At 56.2% G+C, this 13,533-nt stretch overlaps 1 protein-coding gene, 1 non-coding gene and 1 pseudogene across 3 annotated transcripts; all 3 read right to left on the minus strand.

Moving 5' to 3' along the window:
• Window positions 1-986: 986 nt before the first annotated feature.
• Window positions 987-8,415, minus strand: LOC119246149 (melanoma-associated antigen D4). Of its 2 annotated transcripts, none has more exons than XM_037512379.2 (13): window positions 8,262-8,415; window positions 7,066-7,276; window positions 5,972-6,799; window positions 5,427-5,630; window positions 5,254-5,317; window positions 4,989-5,068; window positions 4,528-4,619; window positions 3,850-3,929; window positions 3,706-3,748; window positions 3,253-3,315; window positions 2,112-2,226; window positions 1,398-1,828; window positions 987-1,201 (listed from the first exon to the last, which is right to left on the minus strand). In XM_037512379.2, exons 2-13 carry the CDS (start codon window positions 7,273-7,275, stop codon window positions 1,192-1,194), a joined length of 2,220 nt encoding a protein of 739 aa, XP_037368276.1. In that variant the 5' UTR covers window position 7,276; window positions 8,262-8,415; the 3' UTR covers window positions 987-1,191. The 2 variants fall into 2 exon arrangements, with proteins under 2 accessions (XP_037368276.1, XP_037368275.1); XM_037512378.2 differs by having other exon boundaries at window positions 7,066-7,305; window positions 8,262-8,373.
• Window positions 2,514-2,638, minus strand: LOC119246844 (small nucleolar RNA SNORA11). The gene has a single exon (XR_005125595.1). It is a non-coding gene; the product is annotated as a small nucleolar RNA SNORA11 (small nucleolar RNA).
• Window positions 8,416-10,343: 1,928 nt separating the features above from the next.
• The window catches only part of LOC119245662 (spliceosome-associated protein CWC15 homolog), an 81,454-nt pseudogene continuing 78,264 nt past the window's right edge, over window positions 10,344-13,533 (minus strand).

Consider the following 13,533-nt stretch of genomic DNA (forward strand, 5'->3'; position numbering starts at 1 on the left):
GAAATGCCAGCACACCAGCAGCCTGTCCTCAGGGGAGGGAGCGGGAGGGCATGTGGCACACCCTGCGCTCAGAAGGGCCCCATACATGGTGCAATGCTCTGCCCTCCCTTGCAATTTCTCGCAACCCTCAGTAGTTTTTGAGCAAGGGGACCCGCGTTTTCATTTTCCTCTGGGCCTCGTAAATCATTCCACACGGTCAGTCAGAATCCGGGTCTGGCTGAGAGAGAGGACCGGTTCCTGGGGCGGGGGCAGGGGCCCTTACACAACTCCCCCTCCTGCCCTCACAAGCTGTGGACACCACTGGGAGGCCGGAGCAAGGCCTGGACACTGTCCCTGCCCGCCAGTGCGTCCTGCCCAGGGCTCACAGACTCCGCCCCGCCATCCACCTGGCGGATTGGCAGCCTAGATGCAGCCCCGAAGACGCCGGGACCTAGGCCTGGCCTTGGCCTAACTGGGCACGCCCTGCTTGCAGAGGAGAAAGGCTCCAAAGTGCCCAAACTGGCCTAGTGCCAGTACAGAGGCCGGCGGTGGAGGTCTGCACCCAGCTTTGTTTTCCTCCCATCTGTTTTCAACAATACTGACTCGTCCTTCTAGCTGCTGGGACTGAGGTGTCACTGGGAGGCCCACCTCAGTGTCCTGAGGACCCCGCCCCAGGGATGAGGTCCTGACATCGGGCTGCCGAGGAGGAGAGCGTGTTGTGGGAGGGCGTCTCCAAAGATGGGCAGGGTTTGGGTGCTGAGGCTGCTGTGGGCACTGTCCCCTGTTGGGAAGAACAGTGGGACCACCCCAAGATCCTCGCCCCATTCCTTCTCCCGCTACCATACCCTGCTCCCCCCCACCCTACGCCAGCAGGCATCTAACCCGGGCTGCACCCCGCAGGGAATCACCTAACTGTGGACCCGAGGCTCTCGCAGTCACGGTCTCCACACCGGGCGGCACCTCCACTGCCCACACCCGCTCCAGAGCGCTCGGGGCAATTCCTGCACAGCTAAAGGACCAAACGTTCCCAGGTACTTTTGCAACTTTAATGTCACACAGATACCAAAAACATGAAAGCACGACAAAAGCACACAAGGAAAGCAGGAAGGGCAAGAAGGCTTCATCCGGCATGCCGTCTCCACTGGACAGGTAGAAGCCGCCCAGAGCGCTCTGTTCAGAGACCCCGGGAGGCACTCGGCTTGCCCCAGCTCCTCAGCGGTGCCTGCAAACACAAGGCACGGTCCAGGAGACAAAAACAAACACGCGGGGCACCAGGAGGGACGTGAAGAGCACCACGAGCGTCTCGGCATACTCCCGTGGCTCCGTGGTGCCCCGCCTCCCCCAGCGCCTCCCCCTGGCTTCTCGGAGCCCCTGCACACCCCTCCCGTGGAGTCTCAGCGATGGACCGAAAATCTTACTGGATCCAGGAGAAGAAGTTGGCCCCGGTTCGGGAGGCATTTCTGGTCCGGATGGTGGAGCTGGTGCTAGGGCCATCCAGGATGCTGGTGCTGGCCCCACCGTTGGTGCCACTGCTGACGCCAGCCCGCCAAGTGGCCCTCCTGTTGGCACGGTTGCTATTCAGAATGTACTGATGGTATCTGGCCCAGAAAGCAAAGGGGATCCTGGCCCAGGCATCGCCAAAATCTCCGTCCTCGTCCCAGGTCAGGAGCTCCACCTGTATGTCATCCCAGCTCCACCGTCCAATCAGAGCTTCCTCCCCGATATTCATCTGGGCCCTCATCTGGGCCCTGGCGTGTTCCTCGGCCATGTCCACATCCATCGTCTTGAAAGCATCATCCACCGCCTCCAAGAAATGAGCCTTCCATTCCCGGGGGTCTCGGTTCTGATTCTGCAGTGGGATAACAGCGGCCACCCTCACAGCACTACCCTGCGTCCACCAAGCAACCCACTTCCCGACATACGCCCTCCCGGGCACCTGGCCAATCGTGGTAAAAATAAACACACCAGCTTTGGCCTCCACTTATTCTGTGTCACAGCTGGGACGTCGCCCCGTCCCTTGCACTTCCCGTCTGTGAACTTGGCTAAGTTACTTAGGAGCCTTTCTGAGCCTTCCTGGGAAAACAGCGCGGCCGGCAAGGAGGCTGTGGCCAAGAGCAGAGGCTCCCCATTACCTGGGCAATGAATCTCAGGACCCTCATCTTGCTGGTCTCGTGGCGGGCGCGCAGGCCCCAGAGGAATTCATACTCAGGGGGGCTGCTGTTGGGGATCTTTTTGTACTCCAGGTACCTGGGTGCGAGAGCAAACCCGCTTTCGAGTCCAGCAGGCAGAACTGTGGTTACACTAATGGCTCCCAGAGGGCCCCTCCCAGGCCGGAAGCGGAAGCTCAGCTCCTGGAGGACAGTGGCCTAGCTGCCCAGCCCATGACCCACTCCAGGGCTTTCTGCCTTCAAGTGGTGGCCTTCAAAGCCCTGGGCCACGGGTCCTGCCCAGAAGCCATGTGGAGGAGTGTGTGTATGTGTGTGTGTGTGTGTGTGTGTGTGTGTGTGTGTGTGTGTTTGTGTTGGGGGGGGGTCATGAGTAGGGTGTTTGTTCCTTAGAGGGCCACAAGTTTTCTGCCTCTTATCAGTGAACCTAGATTCCTGTTGTGTCTGCAGTGGACAGAGGAGTCACTTCTTCAGGCCCCTGCTCTGAGCGCTCCTCAGCTCAGGGCCTGGGAGACCCTCAGGCAGTCCACCTTCACAACAACTGTCTAGGGAAGGGACAGTCACCCGGGCGCACTTCCGTGCAGACTCCCGACTCAAAGTGAGTGTGTGAGAGAGAGAGAGAGAGAGAGAGAGAGAGAGAGAGAGAGAGTGTGTGTGTGTGTGTGTGTGTGTGTGTGTGAACTCGCAGGACAGCACCCCGGAGTGAGCACACACTTGCTCTGCAAGCAGCAGAAGCGGTGGGCCCAGGCCAGACACAGGAGGGCTGGGCTTCGGAGCCAAACAGGCCCTTTACCACCCAGGCCAGACTCAGACCTCCACTCTGCGCCCAGGTTCCGGAGAGGAGCACAGCGCCCAGGGAAGGTGAGCAATGAGATGGCTGTTGTGACACTGTCACACTAAACATGTTCTCAGTAAACGTGTGCACCCTTCCCCAAGACCACTCTGGAAGCCTCTCCCCAGTACTCACACAGCCCCACTGACAAGCACGGCAGACCCCACACGGAGATCCCTCTGCGATTACGCTGAGGGCAGGGGGTGGCTTTCTCAGCCAGAGCAGCGCACCAGGGAAGCACGCAGGTGGGACACAGTTGAATCGGTCAGTACTCACTTCTGCTTCACAAAGTCCTCTGTAATGAGCTTCCTCAGGTCGCCAAGGAATGGGTGCCTTACCCTGACAGCAAGGAAAGGAAGCCATGATTAGAGGCTGTGGTGGTGGCCGGAGGTGGGCGGGAGCCCTCCCCAAAGGACTGGGAGCTCCCCAGCCACGGGGCAGACCCTTGCAGGCCTGGGTATGCACCAGAGGCCAGACAGCCACGCGTCAGCAATGCCCTGATGGGGTTGGAAGGAGCCCCTAACTCTGACTGTTTCCCTTAGATCTCATCTGGGGACAAGAGGGGACACGGCGCAGAGAGGAGGCTGGGAGTTCAGTACCACTCCCCACTCAGCATGGTGAGAACTTCTGCCCCCTCCCCGCACCAGACCACCCAGGCCATGCAATCCCAGGTAGTGTCCTGCCCCAGGCTAACACTCAGGGGCGGGGGCCCAGAGACCCCGATCGTACCCAGGGCGCAATCCCATCTTGCGGAGCGCCTCCCAGAGGACGGCTGTGAGGGGGAATGAGGTACAAGGATTTTAGCGCAGGAAGGCGGCACTGTGGGCACCCTCGCCCCAACCCCCACCAGCCACAGGTACGACCACCACTCACCCTCGCTGGCGCGGTTGCCATTCATGAAGATGACCCCCAGAATCACCAAGAGGAGACTCAGCCTGGGGGTGTCCTTGGTCCTGCAGGTGTAGAAAGTGGATCCTGTGCCGCAGCCGTCCCCCCAGGGGCTTCAGCTAGCCTCTCCCGGAGTGCGGGGCTGCCAGGCCCTTCTACCCCTCTGCACGTGGCTGCTACCTGATCCAAACAATTCATTCCTCCTCCCAAAGGCTGTGACTTCATCCCTGGGATGGGCACCCCGACGCCCCCTCCCAGGTCTCCACAGAGGACGGGGGTTAGGAAGGCAGGGAATGCTTGGCAAGTGTGTCCAGAGGCAACCCAGCCTTCCCTGCCCGGGGGCATCAGGGAGGCAGTCCCCACATGCCCACCAGGCCTGCTCTGCCCAGCTGGGGCCAGGCACTGAGCCGGGAGAGGCAAACAAGAAGCAGCCTGCTCCCCATGGAAGCCTGGGGGGGGGCAGGGGGAGGGTGAAAGGCTGGCGGCAGCAAGGGCCTGGGTCCCTCTGTGCCCGCACCACTGGGCACCACTATCTGTGGGTGGGCGGAAGCTGTGCTCGGCCCGCGAGCCGTATTTTGCCCGTTTCTCTGAGGGCCTGTGGGAGACCGGGCAGGGAAGGGGCACCACCGAAGGAGGTCACAGCCCTCCTGCCCCCTTCCTCACTTTCCCAGGAGGCGTGCTGAGGAATCCCGCGTGCAGACGAGAATGTATAGGTGTTCTTCCTTGTCAATTTCCTTCAGGTGGATCCCGAACTTCTACATGGGGAGGAAAACAGGAAGGCAGATCAGAAACCCATGCAGGGCGTCCCGCAGGCTGTCATTCAATGCCTCTCAGGGCTCTTTCTCACAGGGAGCCCAAAGCCCCAGGGGAGGGTGCGCAGGCCCCGGCCTGTGGCAGCTCTGGCACTGGCCAGGACCACGGGGTCCCCTCAGAGACGTCCGACGCTCAGAGGGCACGAGAGAGAGAGAGGGGAGACCAGGGACGGCTGCCTGCGCCAGCAGCGCACAGTCCACAGGCCCGAGAGGCTTCCAGAGCAGGTGGGAGTGACATCGGGACTGGGCGGGTGCACATTTCAAGGCTTCCCCACAGCCCTTGTTCCAGAGCTGCCCCTACCCCGTGCCCACCTTTTCCAGAGTGTACGTTGCCCGCTCAATGATCTCAGGGAAATGCTCATCATATTCTCGGATGACGTCCTTCAGCATGTCTGCAGGAGGGGGCAGAGGGAAAGCACCTGGCTTGAGCAGAGGCCACGGCCCTGGCCAACCCTGCTGAGGGGAGCACAGTCAGCTCTGGGCACACAGAGCCGTGGGCCACGGCCTGGCAGGGGGGCTTCTGATGGGGGGGGCTGCAGACACAGCAGGGTTGGGGGAGGGGATGCGGGGTGCCCACCTGAGCGTTTGATGGGAATTTTCTTGTAGTCCTTAATCATCAGATATTTCACCAACTTATTTGCCTGGTGTGGGAGGAGGGAGCACACTGGGAGATCAACAAGGCTTGGGTGACCTCAAACCAAGCCCTGCCAGGGGCGAGTGGAGGGAGATGGGGGAGGGCAGGCTTCTTACCCTCTCTTGCAGAAGGGTCACATTGCGGGGTGGCAGGCACAGTACGTGCCTCGAGGGCACCTGGGACCTCAGGGCCATTGGGGGCCGAGGGGCCACCTGAGCCCGCCCCGTCAGGGGGGGCTGCGAGGCTCTCCAGGTCGGCGGGACCACAGGAGGTTCTCTCTCCTCCTCGCTGCTCTCATATTCGTCATCCAGGTGCTTGGACTGTAGCGTGAGACACAGGACAGACCCAGGGCTGCCGGGCTCCCCACGCAAAAGCATCTGGCACATGTCTCAGCCAGAGCTGGTGCTGGGAAACAGGAGCGGTAGGGACAGCCCAGGACGTGTGCCGAGCGCCGAGCTCCACTAAGGCACAGGGCCACTATTCTCCCACTGGGCCCGAGGGCAGGGACTACGTGGAGCGAGAACATGCTGGAAACTCGTGGTGGAGAAACATGGACAAGAGTAGAGGAAAAGAACAGGTGGTGGGGCAGGGGGGTGGGGAAGAGCGGAGGGAGGAGAGGAAGGAGGGAGCAAGAGGGTGTGGAGAGGGAGGAAGGTCTTACCTTCTTCGTCCTCTTGCCTCCCATCCTGGCCCAGGGTTCAGCACTGTGCTTAGCAGTGGCCGCTGCGCCCTCGGGCTCAGGGGCACTGGTGGCCATCTTGGCCTTGGCAGCAGCTGCTGCCACAACATTCTGAGGCTCCACCCACCGAGTCTTGGCGAGAGCCTTCCCAGACTTGGTGGTCTTGGGCCGGGTGGCTGCCCCCTCCCTGGTAGACGCCGCCTGGGGCATAGCAGAGGTAGCACTGGGGCCCTCTGTGGCAGCCTCCTGGGCAGGGGCGGGTCTCTTGGGGCGTGGGAAGGCCATGCCGCTGACACCTGCGGGCTGTGTGAAGTCAAAGACATCGTTCTGACCCAGGAAGGTTGTCGTGGGCCGGGTGGCATCCCTCTCGCTGGCACATGGAGCCTGAGAGAAAGCACAGGTGGTACTGGGCCCCTCGGTAGAAGCCTCCTGGGTCTGGGGCTGAGTGGACGTCGCTGGAGCCCCAGGGACGGCCACCTCACTGTCGACGAGCAGCTGGGAGATGTGCAGAGAAGGCAGGGTCGTCTCGGAGGTGGCACCCTGAGCCTCGGCAGTGGCAGCGGCATAGGTCATGGGCTGGGCATGTTCTCCTGAGGCCTGGTCTGGGGCCGCCAGGGGCTCAGTGACCACCTGATTGTAGGCGGCCCGGGCAGCAGCAGCGGCGGCCCGGGCGGCGTGGTTGGAGGCAGCAGAGCGGGCCACGTTAGCAGCATGGGCGGCCGCCTCATTGGCAAGCGTCTCCGGATCCAGCTGCAAGGCCTCCATCAGAGTCTGGGCCAGCACAGGGTTTTCCAGTTCCCAGGGCTCATTCTGCAAGGCCGGAGAGAAGGGGAGGGCAAGGCAGAAAACTCTACACACTCCGTCATGCTCTCCCGAGCGGCCAGCCTCCTCCCAGCAGCCAGCCCTCAACACCACCCCCTTTTTTCTGAGCAGGACAGGCAAGGTTTGGGGAAGACAGGTGGCCTTTTCCTACCCCACCCTGCCCTCACACCGTCCCCTCTGCTCCCCCCACCTCCCCCCTTCTCTCACAGGGGAGAAGCCCCAGGGACAGCAGGTGGCCAAGAAGGGGGCCTCACCGCTAAGATGCGAAGGCCTGGACCCAAGCTACCAAAGGCTCTGAGGAGGCGCATGTCAAAGCTGGTGAGGCTGCCATAGCCTCCAAAAGCACCAAATTCTTCATAGTCGTTGCCTTCCACCATCTCTTCCTCCCCCACTTCATCGCTACCCTCATCCATGTCTTCAGCATTGTAGCTTTCAGATTCCATGCTGTAGCTGCCCTCTGCCATGCTGTGGGTTCCAAGGAGCAGAGACTCAACCTGGCAGGGAGGGTGAGGCCTCCTCAGGGGGAGGGGGAAGGGGAGGGGGCGGGATCGGTGGGAGGCTGGATCTCTCAGGAGGTGAGGGGCAGCAATCATCAGGTTACCAGGCAGTGCAAGGTGGGGAGGGAAGGTGGTGCTGGTGGGGAGGCATGTTGGCTAGATGCTGGCAAACACAGAGTCCTAGGCAAGGGACACAGGGGATGGGAGGACGCCACCCACCCCACCCCGTCCCCCCTCCTCCCTCAAGTCAAAGTGCAGTTCAGGAAGGACTGGTCCATCACAGCAGCTAGATGTGATCACGGGTGGACTGGCCAATTGGGTCTCAGGAGTCCCACAGGAGATGCCAGCAGAGAGGAAGAAACAAAGGGCTTGAATTCAAGGGCTGGAGCCAGGGGCCAGGAGCAGAGCAGAGCAGAGGGCTCAGAGGAAGGGGGCAGCTGAAAGCGCCGGGAAACTGCATCCCAGGGACCCTCTGGCTAGCTCTGGCCTGGGGATTCCACTGATTCTGGGCTAGGCTGGTCTCACACAGGAGCGCCAGCGGGTGGATGCTGTGGAGGCCTGGGACCTCGCCGAGGCTTGAATGGGAGCGCTGGAGCTCTCAAATCCCGGGACCGCAACTCCGGGGAGAGAGGCACAGCGACCAGCTGGATAGGAGGGATCAAGGAGTGGTGGGGGTGGGGGTGGGGCCTCGGCGCTCAGCAGGGAGCACAGGGCTCTAACTGCTAGAGGGGTTCGGACTGTGGGATTCCGGTGTGAGTAGGGCTCGCTCGCCTCGGGGACACTGGGTCTGGTGGCGGAGAGCAGGGACTCCTCTCCTCCACACCGCCGGTGTACTGGGGTCCCGGCTCTGAGTGCTTAGGCTTTGTTCCGCTCCGAGGCTGGGGGTGGGGGGAGGCACAGCATGCCGAGTTCCACTCGCGCTCTCCCAGACCCGGCTGGAGCCGGAGCCTTACCTTTTCTGGGTTCCAATGGCGTCCGTCCTCAGCACCAGGAACCCCGCGGCCGCGCCCTCGCCCACAGCTGCCAGCACAGCAGCTCAGACCACCCCGCCCCTTTTCTCCGCGCGCCCCCCCACACCCGCCCCGCGGCTGGGCAGAGTGCGCATGCGTGGAGCTCTCCAGCCCGCCCGCTTTCCCAACAAAAGCCCTTTCCACCAGGTTCCCAGTGCGCATGCGTTTCGGGGAGGTGGGGGAGAGAGACAGAGAGAGACGAGAGAGAGAGAGAGAGAGAGAGAGAGAGAGAGAGAGAGAGAGAGAGAGAGAGAGAGAGAGAGAGAGAGAGAGAGAGAGAGAGAGAGAGAGAGAGAGAGAGAGAGAGAGAGAGAAGAGACTTCGGGGGATGTTGGCCTTTGGTCACCCCTCCTCTGACCACAGCCATGCACACTCACACCCATAGTGCACTTGGACATCTACCCCTCACCACCCCCCCACCTTTGCCCAATGTTCTCACCCTTCCTCCCCTTTGCCCCCTAAGCTCCTCCAGGGTGCTGGAATGCACTATTCCCTGCTTCCCCAGCATAACCCCTGGGTCACAAATGCAGAGGTCTCTAGCTGGCTCTCTGACTGCAACAAGGGAAGTGGAAATGGCCCGGGGATGCCTGCTCCCTGTGTGCTCCCCTCTGCTACTCATCACTTCCACCCCCTGACAGATGCACTGGGTACATGTGCTTCCACAGCTACTCTTTGTGGAGATTGTATGTCATAGCCAGGTCTGTGCTGCCCTCATCTTCCTCTCACAGTGGTCAATGGAGGATCTTGTCAGCACCCCCATTTTACAGATCAGGAAGCCGAGGCAAAGGCACATTGGACTAGCTGGTAGAGGCCACAGCGCCAGGACAAAGAAAATGCAGAATTTGAGCCTGGGTCTCTTTTCCAACACTCTTTTTTTAAAGATTTATTTATTTACTTATACAAGAACTGGGGTACAGGTCAGAATCAGAAGCGCGGGAGGGTGAGAGAATTCACCAGAGCCAGAGCGGGAAGCAGAACAGGCAGACGAACTGAAGACATTGCTGACAGGAGCAGCGGGCGAGCCAGGAGAGGTCTGCTGCACCATGTGGGGTTCTCCCTGGCCGGCAGGGAATCGAACCGGCGCTGCAGCGCTGCAGAGGCTGCGGACAGCGCGGCGATCAACCGCTGCGCCACCAGGGAGACCCTCTTCCAACACTCTTAAACCCAGGACTGATCCTGGCTTTGGGGCACCCTCCCCTCTTCACCCTCCCCTGCCCTGCTCAACATTGGTCCCAATCCAGCAGGGTTGTGTTCTCCCGGGGCTATCTCACGCTCTGCATCCTTGAAGACACACGTAGAGACCCCAGCCCCAACCCCTGCCAACTCTAGGTGGGAATCGCACACCTGGGGCCCACTCCCTGATCCCACTGTCAGGCCTGTTTGCGGAGGGTGGCAAGAACAAGCTTCCCCCCACCCCCACCCCCAGGTCTTCCAGGTGCCCGCTGGAGTAGCCAAGACAGTCGGGCACTTGTGTACCTGAGCCAAGGCAAGCCCTACTTCAGAGTAAATGTTTGTCCGGGTTCCCTCCAGGGCAGGGCCCGGGATAGTCGTGGTCTTGCAGAAAGAAGCTGGGCTGAGCTTCAGGATTCCAAGAATGGACTGGGTGAGTGGGGGAAGGGGGGACTGTCACCAGTTGTGTGAGCCCACTCAGGTGACTGCACTTCTCTGAGCTGTTTACTCAATATGCACCGTGGGTGTGCAGGAGCACTCGCTGGAGCCCTACCCAATGACACACATGTGCTGTGCTTCCAGAATGACCGGAGAGAGTGCTCTGGAGGCAGAAAACGCTATGTTCCTATCTCACCTTCAACTGGTACGTTTTGCAAAAATCGAGGGGTCAAGGACATATAAGATGATACTACTTTCAGGGATACAGCATAACGATTCGATACTTGTGAACCTTGTGGAAATGACCGGCACGACAATTCTAGTTAACATCTCACAGTGGACTCTGATGTTTGTTTTCCTATCAGCTTTTTCAGGACCCCTGCGTGTGAATGGAAGCTATTGCCCGGACCACAGCTTTCACTCTCCACTGACCAGTGTCAACTCTGCCTGGCTGGGTGGTTTTCCTTGGCCGTTGCGTAGCAACCTCCCCTGGCAACTCCTGTGTCTCTTCAGCTCTTCTTCTGTAACGCTGTCCTCTGGGAGGTAGCCGGACCCCTAGAAACAAAAGCCTTCACAAATGGCCATATGTTAACACAAAAACGCTACCTTTCCATCTCAAATGGAACCTGTAACTTCTACAAAAACCACCATGGAATTATAACTTCATCTTCATATCAGCCCCTCTGTGTATGATATGTTATCCAACTATATGCTAATCACTGCAAAATCTACAACCCCACCCACTTTGAACTTCACCTGTGATATCCAAATGCGTATATTCACTGGACTACATGACATCTACATCTGGATGTGTCAGGGGCTCCTCACAGTGAGCCTGTCCAGCACCAGTGACTAGGTACACCCATCCCTCCCATGCGCTCACTCACTCCCAGCTCTCTCATTTTTCAAACTCCCATCTTCACAATCTCAGTAAAGGGCACCATTAACCATACTACTCACTCCCGAAAAAGGAAACCTACCGCCACCCCTCATGCCCCCTTTCTCAAATGCTGCACCCAGATGGGAAAACCTCTGCTGCTCTCTCCCATCCACTACTCCCAGCAAATTCTGGTCACACTGGCCTCCCTGGATTCTCAGCTGTGTCTCCTTCACACAGGTTGTCCATCAGGCTGTGTTTGTGCCCGGTCTCCCTGTGCTGCAGCCTGTAAGCCCTGACCAGCCAAGGAGTTGGGGAAATTGGGCAACCTGAGGCTCCCTCACCTGCTCCTTTCCCTTCTTTCAGGGTTCACTGTCCTTCCTGCGTGACTACTGGTGTATAATTTCTTGTTGTTCAATACATATTCATGACGGAGAGTAAATGGGGTTCCTGTTAGATCATCATGGATGAAAGAATGGTACATTCTTAAATTTCTCTTCGATTCCAAGTATTTCCACTGTTCCCTATGCTTTTAAGATATACCCACCTTACTATGCACACAGATGAGGCGTCTCTGAGGCGGTATGCGCAGATAATGAGTGGTATGGATGCATGACACTTTGCATATCTTTCCCCCAGAGACAGACACTCATTTTCCCTATCTTAGGCAAAAAACCATTCAGGTTTCTAAGTAAATGGGGTATCATGTTGGTTTTTCTGCTGGGTTTTTTTTTTTGGGGGGGGGTGTTTCTGGAGAAACTTGGACAGCATGGTTGAGTAGTGGGAAAGCCTTTCTATCAAACTGGTGAGAAATATTTTCGACTTGTACAGGGGCTACCAACGAGATGTAAATATCTTCAACAAACTATTAGCAAACTGAATTTACAATACTTTAAAAGCATCATAAATCACGATCAAGTGTGATTTATTCTAGAGAAACAACTTGATAACACCCACAAATCAATTGGCGCGATACACCACATCAGCAAAATGAAGGATAAAGATCATGCTGTCCTCTTGGTAGGTGCAGAAAAAGTGTTTGACAAACTTCATACACATTTCTGATAAAAACTCTCAAGAAGGTGGGTGTAAGGGTACAAACCTGAAACAACCCAAATGCCCAAGAACAGATGACTGGATCAAGAAGATGTGGTACATATATGCACGATGGAATACTACTCAGCAATCAAAAAAGATAAACTCATGCGATTTGCAGCAACGTGGATGGTGCTGGAAGGGATCATGCTCAGCAAAATAAGCCAGAAAGAAAAACAAAAATACCGGATGGTCTCCTCCTCAAATTTTTTTTGGGGGGTGCAGACCTTGAGAATGATAGATATTAATTCCTCTTTAACATTTTGATAGAACTCTCCGGTGAAACCGTTTGCTCCTGAGCTTTTGTTTTTGGTAGACTTTGACAACTGTTTCAATTTCCTAGCTTGTAGATTTTCTGTTCAGGTTTTCTAGTTCTTTTAGCTTCACTCCCAGAAGATTATATACTTCTAACATTTTGCCCATTTCTTCCAGATATTCCAATCTGTTGGCATAAAGATGTCTATAGTAGCCTCTCATGATCCCCAGCATTTCTGAGGTGTCTATTGTGGCTTCTCCTCTTTGATCACTAATTCAATGAATTAGAGTTTTTTTTCCTTTTGTGAATGGTGCACCTAGCCAAAGGTTTGTCAATTGTATTTAGATTTCTAGTAGTTTGTCTCTTTTATTCAGTTTTTCAAAGAACCAGTTTTTGTCTTCATTGAGTTTTTCATCTTTCCGTTTGACTTCTATTGCACTACTTTCCACTCTAATTTTATTATTTCCTTCCTTGTATAGACCTTTGGTTCCATTTTTCTTCCTTTTTCTAGTTCTTAAAGATGTAAGGTTAGATTATTTAAGCTCTTTCTTGTTTCTTGATGTGAGCCTATATTGCTATATACTTCCCTCTTAGATGCATTTTTGTTGCATCTCAAAGGTCTTGCCTTCATTTTCGTTTGCCTCCAGACACTGTTAATTTCTTCTTTGATTCCCTCTTTAACCCAATAGTCATTCATTAGTGTGTGGTTCAGTCTCCACGTAGTACAAGTTATTCTTGCTTTCTTTCTGTGGTCGGTTCCTAGTTTGGCACCATTGTGGTCAGAGAAAATACTCGATATGATTCCAACCTTCATTAATTTATTGACGTTTGTTTTGTGACTCAACATGCAATTTGTCCCGGAGAAGTTTCCTTGTGCATTGAGAAGAATGTGTACTGAGACTATGCGGGAAGTAATGCCCTTTAATTGTCTTAGGTCCACCTGGTCTAGTTCATCACTTACGTCTATTGATTCCTTGTTGATTTTTTCTGTCTCATTAACACACATGAAGTATTGAATCTACTACTCTTGTTTTGCGGCCAATGTCTGTTTCAGGTTTGTTAATAGTTGTCACATATACTCTGGTGCTCCTTTATATACATATAGATAAATGACCTTTACGTCTTTCTGATGTGTTGAGCCCTTAATCATTATATAATGTTCACCCCTGTCTGTTTTTAACACTTTCCCCTAGAGGTTTATTTTATCTGAGATAAGTATGACAGTCCCTGTCTTTTTTTGGTTTCCATTTGCAGGTTAGATTATTTTCTGATGAGATGCTGTGATTATCTTTGGAGCTCAGATGGGTCTCCTGGATGTGACAGAGTTGGGTTTTAGTTTTCAGACCCAATGAGCTACTCTGTGCCTTTTTTGATGAGTT

The sequence above is a fragment of the Talpa occidentalis genome, unplaced genomic scaffold, assembly GCF_014898055.3.
Source record: "Talpa occidentalis isolate TD23 unplaced genomic scaffold, MPIMG_talOcc4v2.1 talOcc4.15, whole genome shotgun sequence".
NCBI classification, from domain to species: domain Eukaryota; kingdom Metazoa; phylum Chordata; class Mammalia; order Eulipotyphla; family Talpidae; genus Talpa; species Talpa occidentalis.